Genomic DNA, 27,803 nt, shown 5'->3' on the forward strand with positions numbered 1-27,803 from the left:
TGCAACTACGACGTATATACAAAGGAGTGACTTGCTCGTTTTACATTCCTTTTCTAGCTAGTGATGAAGTTATACATTATGTAGAAAAAGGAAAAGTCAAAAGTATTAATGAAGTATTAGGTTCGTTATGGTGACTAATTACAATTTTTGTTTCTAATGAATAAAAAAAACCTTATAATTCAATTAAAACGTTTCAATATTTTCAGCTAAAATTGTCAAAAAAAAAAAGCTGGGGGAATTTTTTTTTTCTTTTGGGCAATTTTGACTGAAAATATTGAAACGTTTTAATTGAATTATAAGGTTTTTTTTTATTCATTAGAAACAAAAAGTGTAATTAGGTTCCCCAGCTTTGAAACATAGTTTCCAAAAATTATAATTGAAAATTAGACAAGAATGTTCTTAGCAAATTAGCAAGAGACGACAAACAAAGAGATGTGTGTTGTGTTTGGTCAAACATTTTAGCAGCAAAAGCTTGAACTTTTCCTTTCCGTCTTTCTCCGATCTGATTTCATCCTTTCATTTATCTTCTTTGTATCCTCTAAATTTAATGGGGGCATTTTATGTTTCATACCAAAGCAGGTCAACGAAGTTTCATGTGTGCCAATTTCATTCTTGTTTTTTGAGCTTTGGATTCAAGATTCATCATTTTTATGGTAGTAGAAGAGCAAAAACTTGACAACGGCGGATCCGTACATGTGGTCGAAGGAGGAGAAAGCCATTTCCGTAATGTCTAAAGATGTTGGCCTCAGAGCTTCACTGGAGCTTTGTGCTTGGTGTGGTCTCACTGTACGAAGTAACCTAAGGTCTTGGACTCTTGGTGGCTCATTGGGTCGTGTAGATACAAAGTATTACATGAAATATGTTTAGCCTTCTGAATTTGCATATCCAACGCATCCCACATAAGCGGCTGTTTTCATTCTACGCTGCGTCCACTTCAACTGAAACAGGGACGTCTTGATGCTTGGTGTGCATCTAAACTGCGTGGAGCACATTCTAGCTGTGCTTGTTTCCAGAGTCTGGCCTCTAGGAACGTTTTGACGATGTCATCCGATTCAGAGCATGGCTGAGCCGATTATGGACAAGCAAAGATGTGTTGTTTTGCATCAAAGTCACCATAACAAACCTAATAGGTAATTTGATACTTCATTAATACTTTTGACTTTTTTTTTTTGTTGTTTTCTTACATAAGAATGTTTTGGTCAAACATTTAGTTCGTGACCTTTTCTTTGGTAGCTCTTGATGTGATTTTTATCCTTTCATTTATGATCTAATATCATTTTTTATATCATCTTCTTCTTCTCCTCCAGACCAAACACACATCAAAAGTTCCAATATTAAGCTCAAAACGGACTCAAATCTTGAATTTTTCCTTCCTTAATAGAAACAGAGATGGAAGTAGAAGAGCAAAGCGAAAGTAAATTATGTAATGTGGTGTGTGGTCCGGTGTCGTGGCTAAAGATGTTGGCCTCAAAGCTTCACTGGACCTTTGTGTTTGGTGTCGTCACAATTTATGGAATAAACCAAGGGTTTGCTTACTCATTTGGTACAGTAGCTACAGAGTATTACATGAAAGATGTTCAAAAGGTTCAACCTTCTGAATATCAAAGTATCAATGCAATCACTAAGATTCCATGGATCATTAAGCCTCTTTGGGGCATTCTCACAAACGTTCTTCCCATCTCTGGTTTCCACAGAAGACCTTATTTCATATTAGCTGGTAAATGTCACTCGAAATCGGAACAAATCCTCAGCAATTGTCTCATTAATTATATGCTTTGTACTGTCTTTGCAGGGGTGCTTGGAGGGGTTTCTTTCTCGTGCATATTGCTTCAGAGTAATCTACACCTTTACTTGGCAATAGTTGATGACAATATCAAGTGCTGGAATGGCGATAGCCGATATGACAATTGACGCTTGCACTTCTTACAACAGTATGAAACACAAGTCTCTTGTATCATATATGCAGAGCTTATGTAGGTTAGCACCTCCGTTGGATCACTTGTTGGGTTTTTTATGAGTGGTATCTTAAATTCATCTTGTTGGCTCCAAGGTTAGTGAACCGTTTGCTGTGACTTTTTCCATTTGGTGATTCATCTCTAATGTTTTTTGTTTGCCTTCTGACATTATAGGGCGTGTTTGGCTTGATGACATTTCCATTTACATTAGTAATTGTAGTTGGGATCGTGGTTATTGAGAACCCTCATGAGCAGGAATTCAATACATTCACCGACGCATGGAACGCCTTGTGTAGGAGGATGAAGCGCTCAGAAGTGTGGCGTCCGAGTTTGTATATGTACATTTCCCTTGCTTTTGGTGTGAACATTCATGAAGGTATTTTATATTGGTTCACAGATTCAAAGGATGGTCCTTCGTTTGGTCAGGTAATCCCAAAACATGCAGCTTCAATCTTTCAAACCCCACCCGAAAATGCCTAATATATATATACTAGGTGTTAGCTCAGGCTATGCGTGAGTTCTTACATACGGGCTATTCTATTTTGAAAAAATAATATAAATTAACATGTTATTATTATGTTTTTTCGGTGTGCATCAAAATTAAAAGACTACGTACCATGAATTTAAATAAAGTAATCAAATTTTATTTTGATGATAATATTTAGGGCAATTAAGTCATATTGTATCTTACATGCCATATGCCATATATTTTTGTAGTTGTAGTCAATAGTCATGTTTCAAAATCATTGTGATATATATTTTCATAAAATTTATTTTGTGCTGTTAGTTATGCATATCTATATATATATTTTTATGGTGATAGCTTGAAGAGATTTAAAATGTTTCAGTTAAGAAAAAAAATCAAAATAATAAACAGTAGGTTTGTGATGTCTCATACATATATAACTAAGTGAGTCTAACCATAAATTATTAGACTACTACATTTCCATATAAAAAAAAACAGCGACTACTTTATTAGGTTATTATCTTAAAGTCTTTAATTGTGTCTGGATTTTGATTTATATGAAACTAGCAATTGATCCGCGTTACGCGTGGTAGTTAGATGAAGGTGTATTTGGAGGTTTTGTTGTGTATATTATTTTTTTTGGCTATGTAAATTTATCTTTATGCCTGTTTTCTGTTTTCTAACGGCTTACATATAATTTTTTCTATATTTTGTGACCATTTGACCAAACTTAATCTCTGCGTATACTTAATCTCTGCATATACTTTATCAAACTATATTTTCGCACACACTACTGAAAAAATAGCTTATGTTTCTTATCGGTTCCTATGCAAAATGGTCTAGCTATATCTACTGCCTCCTGATTACTAACCTTGTCCCATAGACTGTCTGATGCTAAGATCAAGAACTCGTGTTGGTAAATTGAGATGCATGAATATTTGATAAACACTCAGAGAGGCAATCCTCTCATCTACCGGGCTATACACAAAAGCAATTGAGATACCAATGTCCAAAACAATCAACAAACAAAGCATATAACCCAGGAAAACAAACATAGTCTCGCTGGAAGGGAGGTGTCGACCAACACCAGCCAAGTGTCGACCGACACTGGCTCTTCTTGGTGTCGACCGACACTACCCCACAATGTCGATCGATGCTCCTTCACTGGTGTCGATCGACTCTGACTCTACAATCGCCAACCACTCGAAGCCGAGAGTCACATCTCGCTTCTAATCACCACCAAAGCATATAACCCAGGAAAACAAACATAGTCTCGCTGGAAGGGAGGTGTCGACCAACACCAGCCAAGTGTCGACCGACACTGGCTCTTGGTGTCGACCGACACTACCCCACAATGTCGATCGATGCTCCTTCACTGGTGTCGACCGACACCCTCCTGGTGTCGATCGACTCTGACTCTGCAATCGCGAACCGCTCGAAGCCGAGAGTCACATCTCGCTTCCAATCACCACCAAATCGCCCAATACTCAAACCCAAAGCCATATGCATCCGTAGGAACCTATAGCAACCAATCCCATCAAGAAAAATACACAAAAACAGAAACAAACAAGCAAGAACAAACAAACAGAAACAAACAATCCCATCACCTCTTTGCAAGAAGTTTTTGACCAACCACGACGAATCCAACCTTCCTAGCAAGCTTCTAACACGTCTCTAGCCGTGGATCTTCACTCCCACAGAAAGATCTCACCAAAAACGCCTTGAAATCTCACAAACTCTCACCAAAACCTTGAGAAACTGTTTTTCTCCTTTTCTCTGTTTCAAGCGGCGTAAAACAATAAAAACACGACCTAGGTCGTTCTCCCACTTAAATTCAAAAGAGTGGGTCAAGTCACATTATACAAAGGAGTGACTTGCTCGTTTTACATTCATAGCTAGTGATGAATTTATACATTATGTAGAAAAAGGAAAAGTCAAACGTATTAATGAAGTATTAGGTTCGTTATGGTGACTAATTACAATTTTTGTTTCTAATGAATAAAAAAGCCTTACAATTCAATTAAAACGTTTCAATATTTTCAGTTAAAATCGCCAAAAAAAAATAAAATAAAAAAAACTGGGGGAAAATTAGACAAGAATGTTCTTAGCAAGAGACGACAAACAAAGAGATGTGTGTTGTGTTTGGTCAAACATTTTAGCAGCAAAAGCTTGACCTTTCCCTTTTCGTCTTTTTCTGATCTAATTTTATCCTTTGAGTTTCATTTATCTTTTTTGTATCTTCTAAATTTAATGTTCAAAGATATTAAGACCATGTCCACCGGGGCGTTGCTCACACAAATACTTTTATTAACAACAAAAAAAAAGAGGAGAGAAGAGAAAAGGAGAAGAAACGATTCCTCCTAAACAAACTAAAGAAACTAAATAAACGTTTCTCAGAAGAAATAACACTAAGTGTCACTTATTTAGTGGAACAAATATTAAAAAAAAAAAAAAATCTGCAATAAAAGTAAATTTTTTATTTTGTTGAGTAACGATTCACCGTTTCTCCCACTAATGATGCCCTTAAGGCATTTTATGTTTCTCCCACTAATGATGCCCCTAGCGCATTTTATGTTTCATACTAAAACAGGTCAACGAAGTTTCATGTGTACCAATTTCATTCTTGTTTATTGAGCTTTGGATTCAAGATTCATCGTTTTTGATTCCCAAATCTTTGATTATTTTGCTTTACATCAAAAGATTCATCCTTTTTCTTTTGATCTAAGTTCAATCCAGTTCAAGAATTACCCACTTCAGTAGACTCTGTTCCTTGGATCTTTCTTTTTGTAGTGCAAATCCACATCACATTTGAGCTCAAAACAGAGTCAAATCTTGAATCTTTCACTCCTTACAGAAGAACTAGTTATGGTAGTAAAAGAGCAAAAACTTGACAACGGCGGATCCGTACGTGTGATCGAACGAGGAGAAAGCCATTTCCGTAATGTCTAAAGATGTTGGCCTCAGAGCTTCACTGGAGCATTGTGCTTGGTGTGGTCTCACTGTACTGAATAAACCAAGGTCTTGGACTCTTGGTGGCTCATTGGGTCATGTAGCTACAGAGTATTACGTGAAGTATGTTCAAAAAAGGTTCAGCCTTCTGAATCTGCATATCCAGCGCATCCCACATAAGCGACTGTTTTCATTCTACGCTGCATCCACTTCAACTGAAACAGGGACGTCTTAATTTTTGGTATGCTTCTAAACCGCGTGGAGCACATTCTAGCTGTGCTTGTTTCCAGAGTCTGGACTCTAGGAACGTTTTGACGATGTCATCCGATTCAGAGCATAGCTGAGCCGATTATAAACAAACAAAGATGTGTTGTTTTGCATCAAAGTCACCATAACAAACCTAATAATTTGATACTTCATTAATACTTTTGACTTTTCTTTTATTGTTTTATGTTTTCTTACATAAGAATGTTTTGGTCAAACATTTAGTTCCTGACCTTTTCTTTGGTATCTCTTGATGTGATTTTTATCCTTTCATTTCTGATCTAATATCATTTTCTCTATCTTCTTCTTCTTCTCCAGAACAAACACACATCAAAAGTTCCAATATTAAGCTCAAAACGGACTCAAATCTTGAATCTTTCCTTCTGTATAGAAGCAGAGATGGAAGTAGAGGAGCAAAGCGAAAGTAAATTACGTAATGTGTAATACAGAGTAATGAATCGGTTGCATTTCTATTCATTAGACGTACGAAATATATACAAATATGAGAGAGTGTTCTCCAAGTATTGGTTGTACACAGTTGGTAAGTGAATATTACATATTCCCTTATCTATCATTCCCCCACAGTCTTAGCGTCGTTGGGAAGGATGCCGAGACTGGATCGAAAGTCGGTGAACAATGGAGTGGTAAGACTCTTTGTGAAGATTTCCGCATATTGGTGAGACGAGGGAACATGGAGAACACGTACGGTGCCGAGGGCGACACGTTCACGAACAAAGTGAATGTCGATCTCGACATGTTTGGTTCGTTGTTGTTGAACATGGTTGGTGGAGATATAGACGGCGCTGATGTTGTCGTAGTAGACGAGAGTGGCTTTGGTGAGAGGACAGTGCAATTAGAGGAGGAGGTTACAAAGCCACGTTGTTTCGGCGACGACGTTGGCCACGCCGCGATACTCAGCTTCCGCGCTTGAACGAGAGACAGTGTGTTGGCATTTGGAGGACGAGGAGATTAAGTTGTCGCCGTGGAAAATGCAGTAGCCGGAAATTGATCGTCGGGTAGAGGGGCAGCCAGCCCAATCGGCGTCCGTGTAAGCGATGAGACCGGTAGGTTGTGTTGGGTAGAGTTGGAGGCCGTGATCAAGAGTGCCCTTGAGGTAGCGCAAGATACGTTTGACGGCTTTGAGTTGAGATTCGCGGGGGTCATGCATGTATAGACAAATTTGATGGACGGCGAAAGAGATATCCGTGCGTGTAAATGTTAAGTACTGGAGGGCGCCGACGAGGCTTCAATAAAGAGTTGGATCGAAGACCGGTGGGCTATCCTCGATGGCAAGGCAAGCACGACGATCGGCTGGCGTGGTACATGAGTTGCAGTTAGACATGTTGACTCGGTGTAGGATGTCAGCGGCGTACTTTCGTTGTGAGAGGAAGAAGCCGAAAGTGTTGTGTTTGATGGCAATGTCGAGGAAGTAGTGAAGCTCACCAGAATCTGTCATTTTAAACTCACTGTGAAGAGAGGTGATGATGTCGTTGAGTAGCTTGGTGAAGGATGCGGTGAGACCAATGTCGTCGACATATAGGAGGAGATAGGCGGTGCCATGTGGTTGATGGTAGACGAACAAGGATGGGTCTCCTTTGCTTTGCATGAAACCAACTTTACGGGCATACTGAGCAAAGCATTTATTCCAAGCACGTGGAGATTGTTTAAGACCGCAGATGGACCGTTTGAGCAAACAAGCATGATCGGGTTTGTCCAGGTCGCGGAAACCCCGCGGTTGGTGCATGTAAACCATCTCCTCGAGTGTGCCGTTAAGGAAGGCATTCTTGACATCAAGTTGATGTATAGGCCAGTTGCGAGATAAAGAGAGCTCTAGGACGAGATGAATTGTTGCAGGCTTCACGACAGGGCTGAAAGTCTCTTGACAATCGATGCCGAGTTCTTGAGATTTCCCATTTGCAACCAACCGGGCCTTGTAGCGAGATAACTTCCCATCTGCACCAAATTTATGCCTAAACAACCACATAGAGCGCACAATGTTAGTATTGGGGGGTCATGGTACTAAGTCCCACGTCCTCTTTTTAATTTGAGCTCCATGTTTGATAACTCTCTAATTTATATGTTTTTAGCATCCTTTTTTTTGTCTATATTTTGCATTGTCCATACCTCTAACTTAGCATTTTTAGGTCATTAACTGTAGGAATTCACTTTTAGACCATTTAGGGTGTTGCATTTCTGCATTTGCATATTTTGGATGAAAACAGGTGCTAAAGAGCCAAAAATGGGGAAAAACAAGGACAATCCGAGCATGTACCCGAAGGAGCCATCGAGCTGCAAGAACAAGTCCGAACCCCCAACACGATCAAGGAGGATCCGAGAGCATGAAGAACAATCCGAAGATCCACCCGAGGAGTAACCCGACTTCACCCTCGTGTATCCCATCGAGTAGACCATCGGGCAGGTTTGGGAAGCTAGGTCAAAAGGGTTTCCATATATAAACCCCCTCCTCTCCTAGATCGCAAGGGAGCACACCGCAGACCCTCAAACCAGAGAGCGAGAGCTTCTGTGAGAGAACTGAGCGACTCAAACATTTTCCTTTTCATTTTGCATTTTTATTTTCATAGTTTTTATAGTTTTCTTAGATTTCTATCTTGTACTCTTTCTACTCTACTCTATCTTTTAATACAATGCAAGTTTCATTCATTTTCGTTATTTTGTTCCTTGTTATCATGTCCGAGTAGTGTAGTAAAGTTTCTAGGGATGGGATTGATGATTTTGTGTTCTTGATTGGTTAGGATGCCTTAGTTTGATTGTAAATGATTGATAGATTTCCTTCTAGGTTGGTGTTCTTAATGTTGTCAACAGACCGAGAGGTTGAGATTAGATCTAGGGCATTTCAGCGACCGAGAGGTGTAGATGAGATGCGTGAATTAGCCAATGCTAGAGGTTTACTTGACTCTGAGTAAGGGATTAGATGAGTTTGAGTTTACTGACAATAATGAATCGTTCTTAATGCATGCTTGTTCATATTGCTAGTACGAGAGTGTGGTAAGTGATCAAGGTTGATTGTTGCTATTGCGAGAGTGTGGTGACAAGGTTTTAGAGATTCATTGCCTAGGAAATAATTGCTTGAGGCATGTAAGGCATCTGTACTGGTCTAGAATACTTAGGATTCGATTACCCCATCCTTAGGAGCTTTCGTATTTTATTTGTTTACATTTTCTTTACCTACTCGACCACTTACCCGATCAGGTACACGATAACCTGCATCGAGTACTACCTCGAGCTGTTCATATCTCATTTGCTTACTCGATCACCCCACTCGATCTTGTACTCGACTGCTTGCATCGAGTGCTTAGGTCGTGTGGTTTCTTTGTTTATATTCCTTTCTTTTATTTATTTTAGGACTGTTAGAACAAAAACCCTATCTGCTTGGCTTGACTTGTATTGTCCTGATTATATTCTTCCTGCTAGCAATAAAAAACTATTTAGATTGATAACCCTTTGTACTACAACTGCATAGGGAATTGATACCCTGGGTGAAAGGGGTTGTTTCTGTTTGGTGATCCCGCTTTTGTTACGCGTCCGCATAGGGTGACTAACGGCTTGTGGAGGCGGTTGTGCAACTTGAGGTTTTGGAGGTGGGAGTGTTGTTTGAGGAATGGTAGGTTGGTGGTTTAGTGAAGCTTGTCGGCGGAGAAGAGGAGAGATTGGTTGCGGAGGTGGTGGTGGGTCGTCAAGTGGTGTAGAGATTTTAAACTGGGAAAGATTGGAAAAAGGAAAGCTTGACTCCTCAAAAATGACATGGCGTGAGATAATTACCTTGCGACTAGTGAGGTCAAGACAACGATATCCTTTATGATTGGAAGGGTAGTCAAGAAAGACGCATGCGGTGGAGCGAGCGTCGAGTTTGTGTGAAGTGGTAGGGAGGAGATCTGGATAGCAAAGACACCCGAAGGTAATCATAAGTGGCTGGTTTGTTGAACAGTTTTGTGAACGGGATTTTGTTGTTGATGGCAGATGAAGGAAGAATGTTGAAGGGATGAGTTTCCATCATAAGTGCCTCCACCCAATATGTGTTTGGCATGTGTGCTTGGAAGAAAAGTGACAGAACAGAATTGTTTAATGTTCGGAGTGTGCGTTCAGCTTTGCCGTTTTGTTGGGAAGTGTGAGGGCAGGAGAACCGAGGGGTGATGCCGTGAAAAGAGAAGTAATTGAGAAATTCTCGGTTTTGGTATTCACCACCATTATCGCATTGGAAATTTTTTATGTTGCGGCCAAAATGGTTAGAAACATAAGCCATGAAAGTTAAGAACGTTGAATGGACATCTGATTTGTTGCGAAGAGGAAAAACCCAAAGAAAATGTGTAAAATGATCAAGATAAATAACATAATATTTATTTTCACTGATGCTGAAAACCAGAGAGGTCCAAACATCTGATTGAATAATTTCAAAAGGTGCAGAAACAGAAGAAAAAACTGAATCAAATGGTAATCAGTGTTTCCCCAATTGACATGCATGACAAAGAGGCATATCAATTTTAGAACAATTTATTAAACGAGAAGAAATAAGAGATTGAAGAGTAGTGTTTCCCAAATGTCCTAGACGACGATGCCATAAGAGAGAATCATGCACCGTTGCGAGCATGGCTTGTGGAGGTGATGAAAGAGAGGTGGCCGATGGTGGTGAATGGACTGAATAGAGAGGGCCACTGCTGTCACAGCGGAGTAGCGGGATCCGAGAAAGGTAGTCCTTAACACAAAAACCAAAGGGGTCAAACTCGACAGTGACATAGTTGTCGATAGTGAATTGACGAACATAAATAAGATTTTTTGATAATAGACAGACACACAAGTACATTATTGAGATGAAGTGGTCGAGATTTAGAGGGCAGAGAAGAATAACCAATGATTTTTGTAGGAATAGAAGATCCATTACCGACAATAACCGATGGGGCGGAGCTCGAATTAAAAAGAGAATGAAGGGTGCCTAGTTGTGCGGTTAAGTGCGAAGTAGCTTCGGTATCCGTGTACCAACTGGCATCATTTGGGTCATGCATGGTCATGTTCCCAAATGCAGCCGCTAGGTCGGCAGGGAGTTGTGTAGGTTGAGCCGGAAGAGCAAGTGACTGCGGTGAGTGGCCGAGTACGCCTGTCGCGGGATGGGTGGTGGAGGAAATGTGCGCCATCAGTGAACGCGGCATCTAGTGTTGTTGTGGCCAGTGCGGATATGGCGTTGGTGCGGGGAACCAGGGTTGATGCGTCTGCCAATTATGTGGGTTCAATGGCCAGTACGATTGTGGCCATGATTGTCGTCTGCGTCCCCTGCCTGAATTGCCACGTCCGCGTCTGCGGCCCCTGGTGTTGGTGTTGTCACGGTAGCCGGAGTAGTCTCGAGAACCGGAGGTGGAACCGTCACGGTGGTTGGTGTTGTGAGATATGGAGTGATGTTGACCATGTGATTAGGCATAGAGGACGTTCGAATATGAGGTATTAGCCGAGGTGATCGTATCGGTGCGCACTTGCTTAGAGAGACGACGTTCCTCCTCCACGAGCATGTATCTAGCAATGGAGAAGGAGGGAAATGGTTGGCGGTGTTTTATGATGTTGACGATGTTGTCGAACTTCTACGACAGACCGTTTAACTTGTGCATGACAACAACACGGTCAGTTACGGGAGGTTCGAGAGCTTATGCCAGTAGTCATGGACCGACAAGTCACCGATAGTGAGAGATCTGAGTTCGTTGTCGAGTTGGATTGCGCGGGCCTCTTTGTTGTCACGGAAGAGGTTTTCAATGGATAGCAATATGTTGCGGGCGCTACTTCGAGTTTTGAGGATGGTGTCGAGAAGGGAGGAGGAGATCGTACCATAGATCCACATCTTGACAATACCATCACGTTCTTGGAAGATGGTGTCGTTTGCATCAGTGGGAGTAGAGGTGCCATCGAGATGCCCAAAGACGCCAAAGCTATAGCAGTGGGTCTCAAACAGATCACGCCAAGCATCATAATTCATCTTTTGCATATCAAGTACAAAAGGAATATGTGACTTGATGTGAGTCACGGTGAACACTTTGTCAAGTGGTTGGGCCATCGTAAATCTGTCGAGTGAAAGAAGAACAGAATAAAAGGAAATAAAATTGTAGAGAGGAACAAGAGAGAACGAGAGGAAGAAGAGAGACAAGGGAGATCGGGAAAGAAGAAGAGCGGAGGGAGGCGGCTTCTTTTTTTTTTTTAGGGTTTTTTAATAGAAAGATGGCTCTAATACCATGTTACAGAGTAATGAATCGGTTGCCTTTCTATTCATTAGACGTACGACATATATACAAATATGGGAGAGTGTTCTCCAAGTATTGGTTGTACATAGTTGGTAAGTGAATATTACATATTCCCTTAACTATCAATGTGGTGTGTGGTCCGGTGCAGTGGCTAAAGATGTTGGCCTCAAAGCTTCATTGGACCTTTTTGTTTGGTGTCGTCACAATTTATGGAATAAACCGAGGGTTTGCTTACTCACTCGGTACAGTAGCTACAGAGTATTACATTAAAGATGTTCAAAAGGTTCAACCTTCTGAATATCAAAGTATCAATGCAATCACTAAGATTCCATGGATCATTAAGCCTCTTTGGGGCATTCTCACTGATGTTCTTCTCATCTATGGTTTCCACAGAAAACCTTATTTCATCATAGCTGGTAAATGTCACTCAAAATCGGAACAAATCCTTAACAACTGTCTCATTAATTATATGCTTTGTATTGTGTGTCTTTGCAAGGGTGCTTAGAGTGGTTTCTTTCTCGTCCATATCGCTTCAGAGTAATCTACACTTTTACTTGGCAATATTGTTGATGACAATATCAAGTGCTGGAATGGCGATAGCCGATGTAACCATTGATGCTTGCACTGCTTCCAACACTAAAAAAACGATTCTCTTGTAACGGATATGCAGAGCTTATGTAGCTTAAGCTCCTCCGTTGGAGCACTTGTTGGTTTTTTTATGAGTAGTATCTTAGTTCATTTTGTCTGCTCCAAGGTTAGCGAACCATTTGTTGTGACTTTTTCCACTTGGTGATTCCTCCATCTCTAATGTTTTGTTTTGTTGCCTTTTGACATTATAGGGCGTGTTTGGTTTGCTGACATTTCCATTGGCGTTAGTAACTTTAGTCGGGATCGTGTTTATTGAGGATCCTCATAAACAGGAATTCAAGACATTCACCGATGCATGGAACGCCTTGTGTAGGAGGATGAAGCGCTCAGAAGTGTGGCATCCAAGTTTGTATATGTACATTTCCCTTGATTTTGGTGTGAACATTCATGAAGGTCTTTTCTATTGTTCACAGATTCAAAGGATGGTCCTTCGTTTGCTCAGGTTGTCCCAAAACATGCAGCTTCAATCTTTCAAACCCCACCCGAAAAATGCCTAATATATACTATTTTTGTGGTTTGTTTCAGGACATTGTTGGTTTCATTTCCTCAATTGGTTCAATAGGGTCAATTATAGGAACACTGTTGTACCAGCTGGTCCTAAAGGATCATTTGTTCCGTAACATATTTAAGTGGACTCAAATTCTCTTTGCTTTATCCGGAATGTTTGACCTCATGTTTCTGCTACGTCTCAACTTAAAATTTGGTTTACCGGATTATCCCTTCATAGTAGTGGACGAGATAGTTCATGAGATGATCGAGTGCCTGAAATGGATGTCGATAAAAGTCCTTGCTAACAAACTTTGTCCTGACGGAAATGAAGGGACCTTCTTTACGTTGCTAATGTCGATTGCGAATTTAGGTGTCATAACCTCAAATGGGCTAGGAGACATATTGCTGCATGTCCTCAAGGTGACTGGGACTGAGTTTGGTAACCTCTGGCTTGCGGTTTTGGTTAGGAATGTGATGAGACTTTTGCCGCTCTTTTTCTGTTTCTTGTGCCTGAAGGAAATCCGGAAACAATCAAGCTACCGAATGAGAGAGAAGAAACTGGGGATCAACCAGCAGATGAGAAAAATGGGGAAGAACATGAAGCAGAAGAGGTAGAAATGGTACATCTTCTTCAGTCTGATGATAGAAGAATCACTCCGACCAAAGGCCGCTAGTGACCACTTTAAGCAAGCAGAGCTCGCACCTGACGGTTCCACATCAGAAAGTTGGAAGTCGTTAACTTTGTCACGTTGGACATGTTGAGACTTGACGTTATGGAGAGAAGTAGTAGCAGAGGTATCAATAACATTGGATGGTTCAGCAGACATGGCGAAGGAACAAAGAAGAAGAAGAAGAAAAAGAGAGCGGCGTAAAAAAAAATTTAGGTTTAGGATACTTGCTGCTCTGATACCATGTAAGGAAATGCTTTCTATTGATGTGTATTGTGTACAACATTTATAGTTCTATACATAAGGGTTTTGTACCTACTAATTTACACATATATCCTCTTGTTATATCTCTCCTCTATAACCACCACCTAATTTTAGCTTTTCTCTAGTTCAAATGATACCTATCTGAATCAAAGAAGTGGTGAGTGTCAATTTCACTACTCTGTCACCATCCTCTTACAATACATTTTTTCTCTCATTGGCTTTTCGAGTTTTCTATATCTGTTTGGATTTCAGTTGGACTATATCAGAAAATAGTCATTTAAAACTAATTGTATTATTATTACAAAAACTTAATTGGTACGGAAGCAATCTATGTCCTATTTTTGCAATTTAGAATCCTTCACACTAAATCTATGTCGTATTTTGCAATCTACGGCTGATATTATTATTATTGTGTGGCTTGTTTCTTTTTATGTTGACGAATCATCAATGCCTCAAAGTGGATATCGAATGTCAAAACTCTTATCCTAATGTTTGCATTACAATGTTCAGTTGTCACCACAATAAGCTGTGAAGATTAGTGAATTGAAGAGCAATAATTAAAAACAAGATGCTATTTCTTAAACATGAAATCGGGTAGGAGACCTACAATCACGATTAATTCCACTTCTAATCGGGTAGGAGTATCCCTGAAATCCTCATTTGCTAAATTGTATTTGCTCGATTAAACGTAACCCCGTCTCTTTAGCTAGAGCCTTGATATCCCCCTCGTCAAATGGGTATATTGTCTTATGAGTGACATGAATCTCTCCATTTTCGTCTTTCACCATCTCTCTCGCACTCTCCATAAAACTTCTTAATACCTCATGGTGTTTCCTGTGAATTGTACACGCAAATGTTGAACAATATATTACCAATAATAAACAGAAAAAAAAGATTAAGTGTTGCAATTAGCAATGGACAAAACGATCGTCCTTTAGAATTTTAAGATAGTGCCCCCATCCTCATGTAGCCAAATGCATTAAAAAGTTAAACACAAAAAAAATAAATGAAAGTTAAAGATTAAAAAAAAAAGAACTTAAATTAAAAATGTCATGTGAAACTTTTCTACTTGATTTCCATGAAGATTTGAAAACGCAGATCTTGTTGAGTTCTAGATCATATGTTGAGATCATGATTCATATATAATCCTAATGTAGGAGCATTTCGGATTATATATTTTGTCCATCTCTATTTGCAATACGCCAATACGTACATACACATGGTGTAAAAAGCTCTCAATCTCACGACATAAACCTTACCCTGCATGAGGAAAATGAAAGAGGATAACATCGTATCGAGCTACACGATTGTCTGAGGTGATGGAGTGTACGCTAACACCACGGACCACGGTGCACCCAAGTCTCTCCAACTCATCCACGTTCGCTTTTCCATTGTTGTAGTTACGCCCTAGCTCTACCGCAAACATATATACCATATATATAATCACAAGACTGAATAAAGATATTGTTGAATTTTCATGTGATAATGATTATCTATTATCTCAGATAAAAACAATAAAAAACAAATTTTAGAGAATGATTGATGCATGATTTTAGATTTACTCTTACCTCGAGTGTCAAGAGATGTTGCAGCGATGTTGGTGGCAGAACCAAAGGCTTTGGCTAGAGATAAAGAAAATGAAAAATCTCCTTCTCCGACCACAAGTATTTGCTTATTGTTATACTGTCTTAACTTTTTAGATTCCTGATTATCCATTTCAACATCTACATGTTTTCAATTTTACACCATGTCCTTATATACACTTGTCTTTTCGAACTTTGTGATCATTTATGTACTTTGAAGAACACATGACATCGTATGAAGAAGAGAGTCAAACGTTTTTTTTTTTGGTTCAAAAGTTCTTTGTATTTTTTATTTTACTTAGGATCATCACTGGTCAGTACTAATATTAGTATCATCTTACACATATACGAAGAAGTGACTTGCTCATTTTACATTCTTTTTCTAGCTAGTGATGAAAAAACTAAAAACCTTCTTGGTAAAGATTCATATTTAAAAAATAATACACATGATGACAACTTTTTTTTCTTGTAGTAGGATTTTTTAAAGCTTGTTTTCTTTCTTTATTGAATGCAAATTTTATTCAACCAAAAAAACCTTGTTTACAATATATGCATCTTGTGCTTGATAAAACTTTGAAAAATCAACTGAAAGTTTGGAAAAAAAATATCATTATCATTAGAAACGAAAGATTAACAATTAAAAATATCATTAGAAAAATATATATATCATTATCAAATAAAATAATATATAATAATGAGTAAACAGGTAGTAGTTGGTGGCAAAGCTATTTTTGTCTATTTCTATATAACTTAATAATAATGGTGACAACATCCCAAAGATGCTGGGAATGGGATATGCTATTTTCCTGTTATAAAGAAATGAAAATAGACTTTTTGGTATATCAAACTCAGTCGAGAAGTAGTGGTGACAAGATCTATTTTGATCCAACGGTGTCCGGACACGTTCATAAAGAAGAAAGATACTAGGTTAATGAAATGTTCTGTTCCTTTGTTTGCCTTACTTATCTCGGAAAAGCTTATATTTCTTTATTTTTTTCAGTCGAATGCAAACAAATATTTTTTTTATGAACGTGTATTGCATATAATATAACATAATTTACAAATAATTTCAGATACACTGTATTTACTTAACGTAATTTTAATTACAAATCTACAAATTCTTACGTAGGAGTTAGGACTTCAGCAATTTAAAATAAATAGTAGTATAGATGAAAAAAAGGAAAAGTCAAAAGTATTAATGAAGTATTAGGTTAGTTATGGTGACTTTGATGCAAAACTAAGCTTTAAAATAAATTTCATCGTTAAACCTTACAATTTTTGTTTCTAATGAATAAAAAGACCTTTTAATTCAATTATCAGTTAAATATTGCCCAAAAAAAAAAAAAAAGCTGGGGGAAAAATAGACAAGAATGTTCTTAGCAAGAGACAAACAAAAGATGTGTGTGTTGTGTTATGGTCAAACATTTTAGCAGCAAAAGCTTGACCTTTTCCATTTCGTCTCTCTCTGATCTGAGTTTTATTCTTTCATTTCTTTAACCATTTCACTGCTTGCAGCTTCTAATCTTCTATTATAGTTCAATGGGCATTTATGCTTCATACCAAAACAGGTCAACGAAGCTTCATGCGTGCCAATTTCATTCTTGTTTTTTGAGCTTTGGATTCAAGATTCATCCTTTTTGATTCCCAAATCTTTGTTTTTTTTTTACTTGCTTTACATCAAAAGATTCATCCTTTCTTTTCTATGATCTGAGCTCTATCCAGTCCAAGAAGTACCCACTTCAGACAACTCTGTTCCTTGGATCTGTTTTTTATTTTCAGACCAAACCCACATCAAAAGTTTCAATATTTGAGCTCAAAACTCAAATCTTGAATCTTTCACTCCTTACAGATATGGTAGTAGAAGAGCAAAACCTGGAAAACGGCGGATCCGTCCGTGTGGTCAAAGGAGAAGAAAGCCATTTCCGTAATGTGGTGTGTGGTCCAGTGCGGTGGCTAAAGATGTTGTCATCAGAGCTTCACTGGAGCTTTGTGTTTGGTGTGGTCTCACTGTACGGAGTAAACCAAGGTCTTGGTGGTTCATTGGGTCGTGTAGCTACAGAGTATTACATGAAAGATGTTCAAAAGGTTCAGCCTTCTGAATCTCAAGCTCTCACTGCAATCACTAAGATTCCATGGATCATTAAGCCTCTTTGGGGCATTCTCACTGATGTTCTTCCCATCTTTGGTTTCCACAGACGACCTTACTTCATCTTAGCTGGTAAATATCACTCGAAAACGGACCTAATTCTCTGCAACTGTCTCGTTAATTAATATGTTTTCTGTGTGTCTTTGCAGGGGTGCTTGGAGTGGTTTCTTTGTTCTTCATATCACTTCATAGTAATCTACATCTTTACTTGGCACTGTTATGGATGACAATATCAAGTGCTGCAATGGCGATAGCGGATGTGACCATTGATGCTTGCACTGCTTACAACAGTATCAAACACCCTTCTCTTGCATCGGATATGCAGAGCTTATGTAGTTTAAGCTCCTCTATTGGAGCACTTCTTGGTTTTTTCATGAGTGGCATCTTAGTTCATTTTGTTGGCTCCAAGGTTAGCTAATTGTCTTGTCTAGTGTCTACTGTGATCTTTGTTATTCATGATTCCTCTCTAATTCTGTGTTTGGCTTGTTTTACTGACATTAGGGTGTGTTTGGGTTGCTGACATTCCCATTCGCGTTAGTATCCGTAGTCGGGATTGTGTTTAATGAGCCCCATGTTCCTGGTTTCTCTTACAAACAGGTAAATTTTTTTCTATCTTGAACTAGTTTGATTCGTAGCAATATGTGATTATTGACTCTTGGTTGTATCGTTTCAGGTACACCAGAAATTCACAGATGCAGGGAAAGCGATGTGGAGGACAATGAAGTGCTCAGATGTGTGGCGTCCGAGTCTGTATATGTACATTTCCCTTACTTTTGGTTTGAACATTCATGAAGGTCTTTTTTATTGGTTCACTGATTCAAAGGATGGTCCTTTGTTTGCTCAGGTAATCCCAAAACAAGAAGTTTCTATTTTTAGAATCCATCTGAAAATGCCTAATATGTTGAGTGGTTCTCTGGTTTTGTTTCAGGAAACAGTTGGTTTCATTCTCTCAATTGGTTCAATCGGGTCGATTCTAGCAGCAATGTTGTATCAGCTAGTGCTAAAGGATCATCCGTTCCGTAGCTTATGTTTGTGGACTCAACTTCTCTTTGCTTTGTCCGGAATGCTTGACCTTATTCTTGTGCTACGTCTCAACTTGAAATTTGGTTTACCGGATTATCTCTTCATAGTAGTTGACGAGATAGTTTCTCAGATGATCGGTCGCCTGAAATGGATGCCGCTACTCGTACTCACTTCAAAGCTTTGTCCTCACGGTATTGAAGGGACTTTCTTTGCATTGCTAATGTCAATCGACAATGCAGGCCTCATGACCTCATCTTGGCTCGGGGGAATATTGTTGCACGTCCTTAAAGTGACTCGGAATGAGTTTGGTAACCTCTGGCTTGCCGTTTTGGTTAGAAACGTGATGAGACTTTCGCCGCTCTGTTTTCTGTTTCTTGTGCCTAAGGGAGATCAGAATACGTTCAAGCTACCGGATGAGATAATGGGTGAGGATTCTTCGGAAGAAGAGGAAGACGAGAAAGATGGAACTCGGAATTTGGAGTTGGCATCTCTTGTTCATTCTGTTGATAGAAGATAGCTTTATAGTTAGTGTTTGAAGCAAATGCTTCGACTTTTTTTCAGCAGCTTCTACCAACTTTTACTTCTAGTACTGTGGAAAGTGCAAATGGCACTACATTTTTCTCTGAATACATAACAAGTTTGTGTTTTTTTCTTTTTTTGGTGTAAAAGAAAACATCTTTAGTGAAGTTAGGGGCCTAATCTTCTTCCATATCTAAAATAGTTTCTCAAGAACAAAACATGTGAATTCTGCAGAAGAAACAATGAATGAGGAATCTTTCAGAAATTTGAATACACAATTACAAGCTGTGTCTGGGGACAAGTGCTCTACATATCTTCTGGATTTAGAAACACGAAAGGGTTAAAATCTTTTTCATAGGAAGATAATTTCCAGTAATGCAAAGAACAAACCATGAGGTGAGAAACAAGCATAATCGTATCATTATCTCGTGCCTCGTCTGCGCCAGTCCCTGTCTCTATCTTTGCTTCTATCATGATCATCTCGATCGTGGCTTGAACTTTTTTCACGTCGGTCTCTATCCCTGTTCAAATCATGTTGCCTGTCTCTGTCTCTGTGTCTCTCTCTGTCCCTATCCCTGTCTCTGTCCAAGTCATGATCTCTCTCCCTCTCCCTGGTTGATGATTTCCGCGGCGGACTTTGGCTCTTGTTTTCCCCACGTTGCCGCTTTTTAGAAGATTCTCGAGAATCTTCTCGCCTCTCCTTCCGCTCTACTATTGATTTCTCTGCAGTTAGGATCAATGCTTAAATTTATAAGAAGGGTCAATTGGATCAACATGAACATTGGCCATGTCCTGGAATACACCAGATGCTGCCAGTCTCCGTGATAAAACCATTTCAAGAAAAGAGGAAGCAGTAGGAAAACAAAAAAAGACACCCTAAATACATGGATAATCAAAATCAAAGCTAAAGCAAGAAACATGCATGCTAAGTTCGACACCAACAAAAGTGCAAGAGAGCACAGGCAACTTAAAGAGTTCTAAATACAAACACTAGAGAGGATATAAAAGGAAGCAATTAGTTCTTAGTTGTTAGCTATCCAAGAATTCAATCAGTGGAACGAGTAATTCAAATTTCACGTTTCTTTTTCCGAATCACCAACACAAAAACAAAGGCAAAATATTTGTAAATTACAGAAGAGATTTTTGGAAAAAAAACTGGCTTCAAATACTTGCCCTAAATTTAAGAAAGTAGGACAAGTTTCGCCCATTGTTGCATCAAATGGACATGGAGAAAAATAACAACCTTTCCCAAAACAAAAGAAGAGTATATGTTTGATGCGAGTGAAGTAAGAACTTACGATTTCTGTTGCCCTCGTTAGGTCCTGATAAGCCATAATCAACTTCAAGCCTTTTTCTGTTGATTTCTACTTTTCTCTCTATCTCCTCGGAGTTTTTCATCCCCTGTTCCTCAAGAGTTTCACGATACTCTATTAAAGCAACTTCTATGCGTCTACGCTTTTGTCTGCAGTAACAAAAAAACAGGTCAAGGGAGAAGTCTACCGAGCTTAAAATTATACAATTGAATAGCAACTTCTAGTTAAGGTAAGTTCTCATCTTTTCTTGTAAACATTACAGTATCGGTGCCAACTCATGAATGTGACTATGGGCTTCGACAAATCCGGGTATATACAATTGATGCGTATGCCCAAAAGTTTCTATAGCATCAGTTATCTACCTTAAGAGGGTAAGAGCTAAAATACCAAATATTGTGTACTCTATAAACCCCAAATCTTTTTAAGTTCAAAAGAACACACATCCCTCACTAATATAGACTACCCTTACGCTGATGTTCCTCTTTCCTGGAACTTTTCGAGCTATTCTTTGTTATTTTTGATGCTCAAGCACCAAGATGAAGCAATAATGCAATTGGTGTTTTTTTTATCCATATTGTGCCAGGTTAATTTACTTTCCTTATATCTTTCCAAAAGCAGATTCATTGATCATACCTTTGTTCCTCATCCATTCCATTGTCAGGTTGGGCGCGGACACAATCATTACCCTTGAGATCCTCGTCATCAGCCTTGAAAGTTATCCCACCAGTATTGTCACTTCCTGAAGAGGAGCTCCTTTTTTGTTCATCATCAGCTTCGTCATCGTCTCTCGCCCATTTTGAAGCTGGCAATATGAGGTCATTCCTCTCTTTTGCCACAAAGGCTTTCAGCTCAGGCTGTGGGATTGGTATTGTCGTAGGAAGATTCATAGGCTCTTTCATTTCAACTTCTGCGTAGCTGTTCTTGATATGCCCCCGCTCACTCTTAACTTCTTCCCAAGTCGAATGGTCTTGCGGATGATGCTTTGAAATTTCATCCACTGCTTCATAGCCACGTTGTTTCTCTGTGTCTTCAAGGCTTAGTAGCCGGGCAACCATCATTACTCTACCTCCTACAAGAGACAGTCCGTTGTGCCGGCAACGTCTCTCAAGCTCAGAGATCGGTAAATCCATCAGCTCTTGCCTTGCAGCTCCTTTGCCTATTGCCAGCGCAGCATCTGGATTGATCTTACCAATATCACTCTTGTTGTCAACGGAACTTTTGTTCTCTATTTCGGGTGCATCACCGCATATAGAATGAAATAAGGTAACACCAGATACTCCTGATCGGAGAAATGTGGAACGTAGTCCATATATGTATGCGTCTGAAAAGAGAAACCAATCTGCCCATACTTGCAGTACTTTGAGAACCCGTTCCTGCAAAATTTCAGAATGAGTTTAGAACAGTATATTACAAGGGACGGAAAACCATCAAGGATTAATTTTTCTTTCTGACAGTACTTTTAGAGCCTCAGCGGTAATTCTTCCAGTTATGCTTCGATACAGATCATTGAAGCTTTCCATTATGTCGGGTAGAGTTGCTTCGAATTTGGTTCGGTACGCAGATGCATTTTTAACACGTGCACTGCTATTATGAAGAATATCAGACACTAGCATGAGTCTAGCAACTTTAGTTGGAATTGAGGTCTCTTTTAGGGTCAAGGACTCCGTCAAAACTTCAACAACCTGTGGAATAAGTACACATAGATAAGCAGGGAAAGGCATTTGAATATCTATTTTACAACGAGTAATTCATTTCAGTATTCTTTGTGGTATCTAGAAAGAAAAAAATCTGAAGATACAATCAACTGGAAAAACATCTGATTTTGGTCTAATAACAAGTTATTTTTCTAAATATGTTATGTGTAAAATGCATTTTGAAACTACTGCATACAAATTAACCAATCTTCAGAAATTTTTATAATAAATCAGGATTAAATTATATGTAAAAGCCTTTGACTGATATGTATGAATTGTAGGATCTTCCGTAAACTCAAATGTACCGAATATAACTAACATATAATACCTCTCCAGCTGCATCTGCATTATCTAAAGCGAAACCCATAGCTTCTTTAATCTGACTCCTTTCTAAAGTAAGGTTACGCAACATGTCCTCGAACTCATCCCTCTGGGGATCGGTCAGAGTCCTCTCAACTTCCGCACGCTGTAAAATTTACCAGAGTGAGATATTCCGCACAACCAAAATACAACTTGGCGAGCAAAAAAAAAAAGAAATAAATAAAACAGAAGTGAGACTGCAAGAAGATTACCCTGCTTCTTCCCGCTGCATATGTGCTGGCAGACTCTTTTTCGAGCTCCTGGGTCCTAGTTACAGGCAGAGGTGGCGGTATCCATCTGCAATAAGAGTAAATAGACAGTGTTAATACACCAGATGTCATATGCAAAGGTGAACCAACCCAACCGAACACCCGGATCAGTTTCACCGTCGGCAAGTTACAATACCTTCCACTACCAGTTATCATGATATACGGCTCTGTTCTCCACCTTTGAAGTGTATCACCCTAAACAACGCAAAAATATTCATCAGCTTATGAAAATGTAAAGCTCAAGGAGAATCTAAGATATGCCTAATTATATAACAATCAAAATGTACCTGAGCAAAGGAATAGAGTCTCCAGACGTAGTAAGTATGCTCCTTCGAGCCAAGCTCGAACAAAAACTTAAACATTGGATTCCCACGGCCCCTCTCCATGATAGCTTGTTCAAAAGCACATTCACCATCCAGAACATACAGAGCCATTGTATCAATGACATGTCTGAGGTGCTCGTCCTCAGGAGTAACAACAGTGATATCCGGAACATTAGGGGTAAGAACCTGTTCCACGAAAGAGAGGTTCATTTGGAATATGATTACTAAAGATAGGTAGCGGATAAGAGTGTCGTCAAGACGTCAACTACATGTGCCACATCAGCAAGTTAGTCGAATCAGGTTCATTTACAAACAAGAGAGAAGCCTTAAGTATTGAGAAGTTTCTGAGTATTTGGGCACTGGTTTGGGGCCATTGGGGGGGGGGGGGGGGGGGGGGGGGGGGTTCTGGGAAAGTATAGGATGCACTAGAAATAGAATTGATCTCAAGTTTGGTTTTTAGTTCTGCTTCCGTCTAACATTACTTCAAGAAGTAATAACAATCAATCCTGGAACTTAACAGTACCATTTCTGAACTAAAAAAAGTAATTCAACGCCTTCCTAGAATATCAATAACATATAAAGAACCAATTCAAGCCATGTGTAAGTGTAACCAAGTTTACATACCAGCTCAGAGTTTTGATTTGGAACAGAAGTTATTGGTGGACCCGTTTGACCAGAAAAAACCAAGTTGCAGCCCTGCCAAAGAATATAGATGATATTTTATAGTTACACTAAACAGATATAAAACTGGATGTCAATAAATTTTGTGCAAAAAATGCCAAGGAAATACCATTAAATTGAGAGATCAGGCCCATTCTTAGGTTAGCGAATAGATTTAGAAAAATGTATCTAGAAGAGCAGCACAAGATGCATTACAAACCTCCTTACTCCGAATAGCCATATGTCCAGGTGGTGGAGCGGGTAATGCTTGTGATGGTAGAGATACTGCTTTACCCCATCCAATTTTAAGTTCATACTCGTACACGATTATGCCTGTAAAATTGAAAATTTCCTTCATAACTTTCTTTAACATTGTCACATGCAATCAGGATGTATAGTAAGTACAAAACCAGTGAAACATAGATAGACTAGTCAATAGTGCCAGAAGGGTCACTAGTTTCTAACATTGATCAACCACCGAGTATATGAAACAATCAAAAAAGAAAAGCAAAGAAAAGGTGCCAACACTAAGCAGTAATGATGAAGAAAGAAGAGCCGGAAGAAACTGCATCAATGAATAAACAAAAGAAAAGGTTCCAAAGTAAGGCAGTACTAGTGACTAAAACTAAATGCTAATGCATGCCTTGTATTGAATATTGGTTACATATTTCTTTGACACTGACACAGGCTTTACACATACAAAACCAATCAAATTTTGTTGAAGTGAAGTACTCAAACTAATATGGTTTTACAAAGTATAGAGCCTAAAGCCGTTTCTTGTTCAATTATCCATTTTAAGTGCAGTACTCGAACTAATATGCTTTTACAAAGTATAGAGCCTAAAGCCATTTCTTGTTCAATTATCCATTTTTAGATTTTATATCATATATCACACATTACTTAGCAAATGATTCTAGCCCAGTACAATAGAACTTAGAGGAAAAGAGGCTAGCTAACCTTGCATTTCATCTTTTGCAGCTTGTCCATCAGCCCTATTCATGAAGGAAACAAAGCCACAGTTTCTTTGTCGCCTCTTCTCCTCATCTGTTCTTGGCCACATAATCTTGACACTAGCTATGGGCCCAAATCTTCCAAAAGTGCGCAGAAGAAAATTCTCATCAACCTACGTGAGCATATAGATTATACCTCATGAATATTAAGAAATTGTTGGCAAGAGAAACAACACATGAATCCAAGTAAGAAAAAAAAAAAAAAAAATACCTTTGGGGAAAGGTTCCCAACATAGAGATTCGTAGTTTGTGGGTCACCATCGTCAAACGATCCTAGCCTTCCACTGGGATCAAAATCATCAGGTAGCTCATCAAAGCGGCTAGATGGCTGAAGACAGAATAATTTTAGTACAGAAAGCAGGGGATATCGCTCTAAAAAACAGTGCCAGAGTTAATATGAGAGTAGACCACCGATGAAGAGAGTGCAAGAGTATGATGAACTAACCGAGTTATCGCCCTGACGGTCACGATCCTGGTTTCTTCTTTCTCTCATTTCTTGTTCGCGTTTTAACTCCTCCATGAAATGATCTATATTTCGAGTCTTTCCCTTTTCTCTTTCCTTAGGCCTCTCCTCTTCCCTCTAGAAAGATGAAATAAATGAATTTACAACCCCATTGCTGCTTCAAACAAAGAACCCATTCAAAAAGAGATTTACAGTGACAAAAGCCATGCTACTAACCTTCTTCTCCGGTTCTTTACCCTTAGACGCCAGTGGTGGTGGAAGGAAAGAGGGAACATACCTGCATAGATCACGTGAAAGATAATCTTCTATACACAAGAATACACACAAGGATTTCCAACTTATCAAGCAATAACCAAAGAACATCATTCCTAAGACCCAACGTTTAGCAATAAAGCATGAAGACCTCAGCTAATGGAACTCTACTCAACCATGTAACAAGCATACCAAAAGTAGTATACTCATCAACAAAATCACGAAAACGAAAGCAATCAGTTTTACCTACTCCCCTTCTTTGAAATGGAACCCCCATCTTTGGACTTTTCACCTGCCATCCGCGAACGCATAGAAAAAAAAGGTCCATACTCTTATTAATGTGTTTCCCAATATAATCAAAGCATCGCTCTAACCATTTTGACACCCATAAACAAAAAAAAAAAAGTACACACAAAGAGAGGCAAGGGTAACAACAACACCGTAGCATTCTCTTCAAAGACTAACCTTCAGAATCAACCTTAGGCTTCTCTCCTGGATTAATCGTCCCACCTCGAACAAAAGTCTTAGTAGTTGCACTATCTCCTTGAAACGATTCCACGAATTCTTGATACAAACGAGCCGTTTCGTCCTCAGCTTTCTACGATAAAGATCGAAAAAAAAAACATCGATTAAATCAATCTTCCATGAACAAATTCGATTGAAATTTCAACTCATGAACAAGGAAGAGATACAAACCTTCTTCCGAGCTTCTTCTTCTTCTCTATGTTTCTGGAATGGCGTCTTCTTTCGATTAATCGAGAATGAACTCATTTTTTCAGCATCCAACTTCTCTTGGGGAAGCTTGTAACCGCGCGCTGGCTAAAACCCTCGTTGACGAGACTGGGAAGCCTCCTAATAGAGGATTGAGAAAGATCAAAGTAGAAAGATACGATAACTAGGGATTCTGATTCGGATTTAAAACTAGGGTTTGGAGGAATCGACAAGGGTGACGATGGATTGATCAAAGAAGCTAGGGCTTGAAGAGAGAACACATACAGGACGAGCTTAAAAAAAAACAGATTGAATAAATTAAAAAAAAAATATTAGATAAATCATAATATTATTACTTTCTCTCTTTTTTTTTAACACGAAAATAAATCATAATATTCATTATTCAATCAAATTTATTCAGTCGTCTCTTGTGGAATTTCGAAGTTTAATTATTGATAATGCTTCAGAGAGAAAAAAACATTGATATTCCACACAAAAAAATTCTGTTAAATTATTTTCTCATTGCATTTTTTTTATCTGCAATTTGATGGTTTAATTTTTTTTTCTTTTTTTTGTCGATGGTTTAATCTTTATACCGTAGATTACAAAGTTTTATTGATTCATTTATTTAAGAAATTATATGAGATTCAAACAATTTCATTAGTTTTGAAATAATATAGTGTACCCACATATTTAAATTATTTTATTTTTCTTTCATTCACGTACTTTAATATCAATTTTTACCTATATAAAGCATCACCACCACATCATTCATTGCTTTTCTCTCCATGATATACATGACTTCTTGGATTGAAAGTTCTTCATTAAGTCCAAAGTCCAGCAAGCATCCCAAACATGTTTTAATACGGATCGAATTAAGTTTGGTTTACTCTCCTCACTATGTTGTCTATCATGTTTGTGTGTAAAATACGCAGGGATCTGAAATCAATAAGAGCAGTAATCATAATATAGTTCCAAAAAAAACCCCAAATTATTATTGATGAAGTTCAGCCCAATTTCTCCAACTTTTCTTTCCATTCGCGTATTTGTATATCGATTTCTATCTAAATGAAACAGAGAAAATATATATTTATCAGAAATAACAACATATAATCTGTGGTAAATAACAAATTTAAATTATTACTATTTAGTTTACTCTTTTTAATAAGAGAAATAGGAAATTAGAGAGCTAGAGAGTGATTTAGAGTAGGTCTCTTATATTCACTTTTACATATTAGAATTAGAGTTTGTTAGTTAATTCGTGATTTCATATATTTAGAAATTTGATTATTTTGGTCTATGCTAAGTTTATCAACATCACTCGCCTAATTAGTTTTTAAAATTCACCACAAAATTTGTACAAGTTTTCATAATACCATATATTAAATATTAGAGTGCGATTGGTTTTCTGATATATTTGTCTATTTTGTCCATGTTATTTTGGTTATTTCTGATACAATTGATATGATAAATATATTTTAGAAATTTGTGATTTATTTTTGTCAATGGCTATATCATCACTAATGATAAAAAGTCAT

At 38.5% G+C, this 27,803-nt stretch overlaps 3 protein-coding genes and 2 pseudogenes across 6 annotated transcripts; 3 read left to right on the top strand and 2 right to left on the bottom strand.

The window, feature by feature from the left end:
- Positions 1-650: 650 nt before the first annotated feature.
- Positions 651-2,435, top strand: LOC104738164 (putative folate-biopterin transporter 2; annotated as a pseudogene).
- A 2,851-nt stretch (positions 2,436-5,286) lies between these two features.
- On the top strand, positions 5,287-13,681 carry LOC104738165 (putative folate-biopterin transporter 2; annotated as a pseudogene).
- A 914-nt stretch (positions 13,682-14,595) lies between these two features.
- LOC104738166 (uncharacterized protein At4g26485-like) lies at positions 14,596-15,655 on the bottom strand. The gene is made up of 3 exons (XM_087480877.1): positions 15,508-15,655; positions 15,199-15,352; positions 14,596-14,773 (listed from the first exon to the last, which is right to left on the bottom strand). Exons 1-3 carry the CDS (start codon positions 15,653-15,655, stop codon positions 14,596-14,598), a joined length of 480 nt encoding a protein of 159 aa, XP_087337003.1.
- Positions 15,656-16,761: 1,106 nt separating this feature from the next.
- Positions 16,762-19,428, top strand: LOC104736526 (putative folate-biopterin transporter 2). Its single transcript, XM_010456526.3, has 5 exons — positions 16,762-17,740; positions 17,818-18,077; positions 18,170-18,265; positions 18,342-18,512; positions 18,597-19,428. Exons 1-5 carry the CDS (start codon positions 17,374-17,376, stop codon positions 19,206-19,208), a joined length of 1,506 nt encoding a protein of 501 aa, XP_010454828.1. The 5' UTR covers positions 16,762-17,373; the 3' UTR covers positions 19,209-19,428.
- Positions 19,429-19,436: 8 nt separating this feature from the next.
- LOC104738167 (protein RRC1) lies at positions 19,437-26,770 on the bottom strand. Of its 4 annotated transcripts, none has more exons than XM_087480054.1 (17): positions 26,251-26,770; positions 26,020-26,152; positions 25,801-25,846; positions 25,519-25,579; positions 25,285-25,419; positions 25,051-25,167; positions 24,787-24,952; positions 24,050-24,162; positions 23,794-23,865; positions 23,134-23,355; positions 22,983-23,041; positions 22,790-22,874; positions 22,546-22,683; positions 21,981-22,205; positions 21,157-21,896; positions 20,509-20,672; positions 19,437-19,933 (listed from the first exon to the last, which is right to left on the bottom strand). In XM_087480054.1, exons 1-17 carry the CDS (start codon positions 26,323-26,325, stop codon positions 19,632-19,634), a joined length of 2,853 nt encoding a protein of 950 aa, XP_087336180.1. In that variant the 5' UTR covers positions 26,326-26,770; the 3' UTR covers positions 19,437-19,631. The 4 variants fall into 4 exon arrangements, with proteins under 4 accessions (XP_087336180.1, XP_087336182.1, XP_087336181.1 ...); XM_087480056.1 differs by having other exon boundaries at positions 23,960-24,162; positions 26,251-26,585; XM_087480055.1 differs by lacking the exon at positions 25,801-25,846 and having other exon boundaries at positions 26,251-26,608.
- Positions 26,771-27,803: the final 1,033 nt, after the last annotated feature.

Source organism: Camelina sativa, chromosome 13, assembly GCF_030686135.1.
Source record: "Camelina sativa cultivar CO46 ecotype springtype chromosome 13, ASM3068613v1".
NCBI classification, from domain to species: domain Eukaryota; kingdom Viridiplantae; phylum Streptophyta; class Magnoliopsida; order Brassicales; family Brassicaceae; genus Camelina; species Camelina sativa.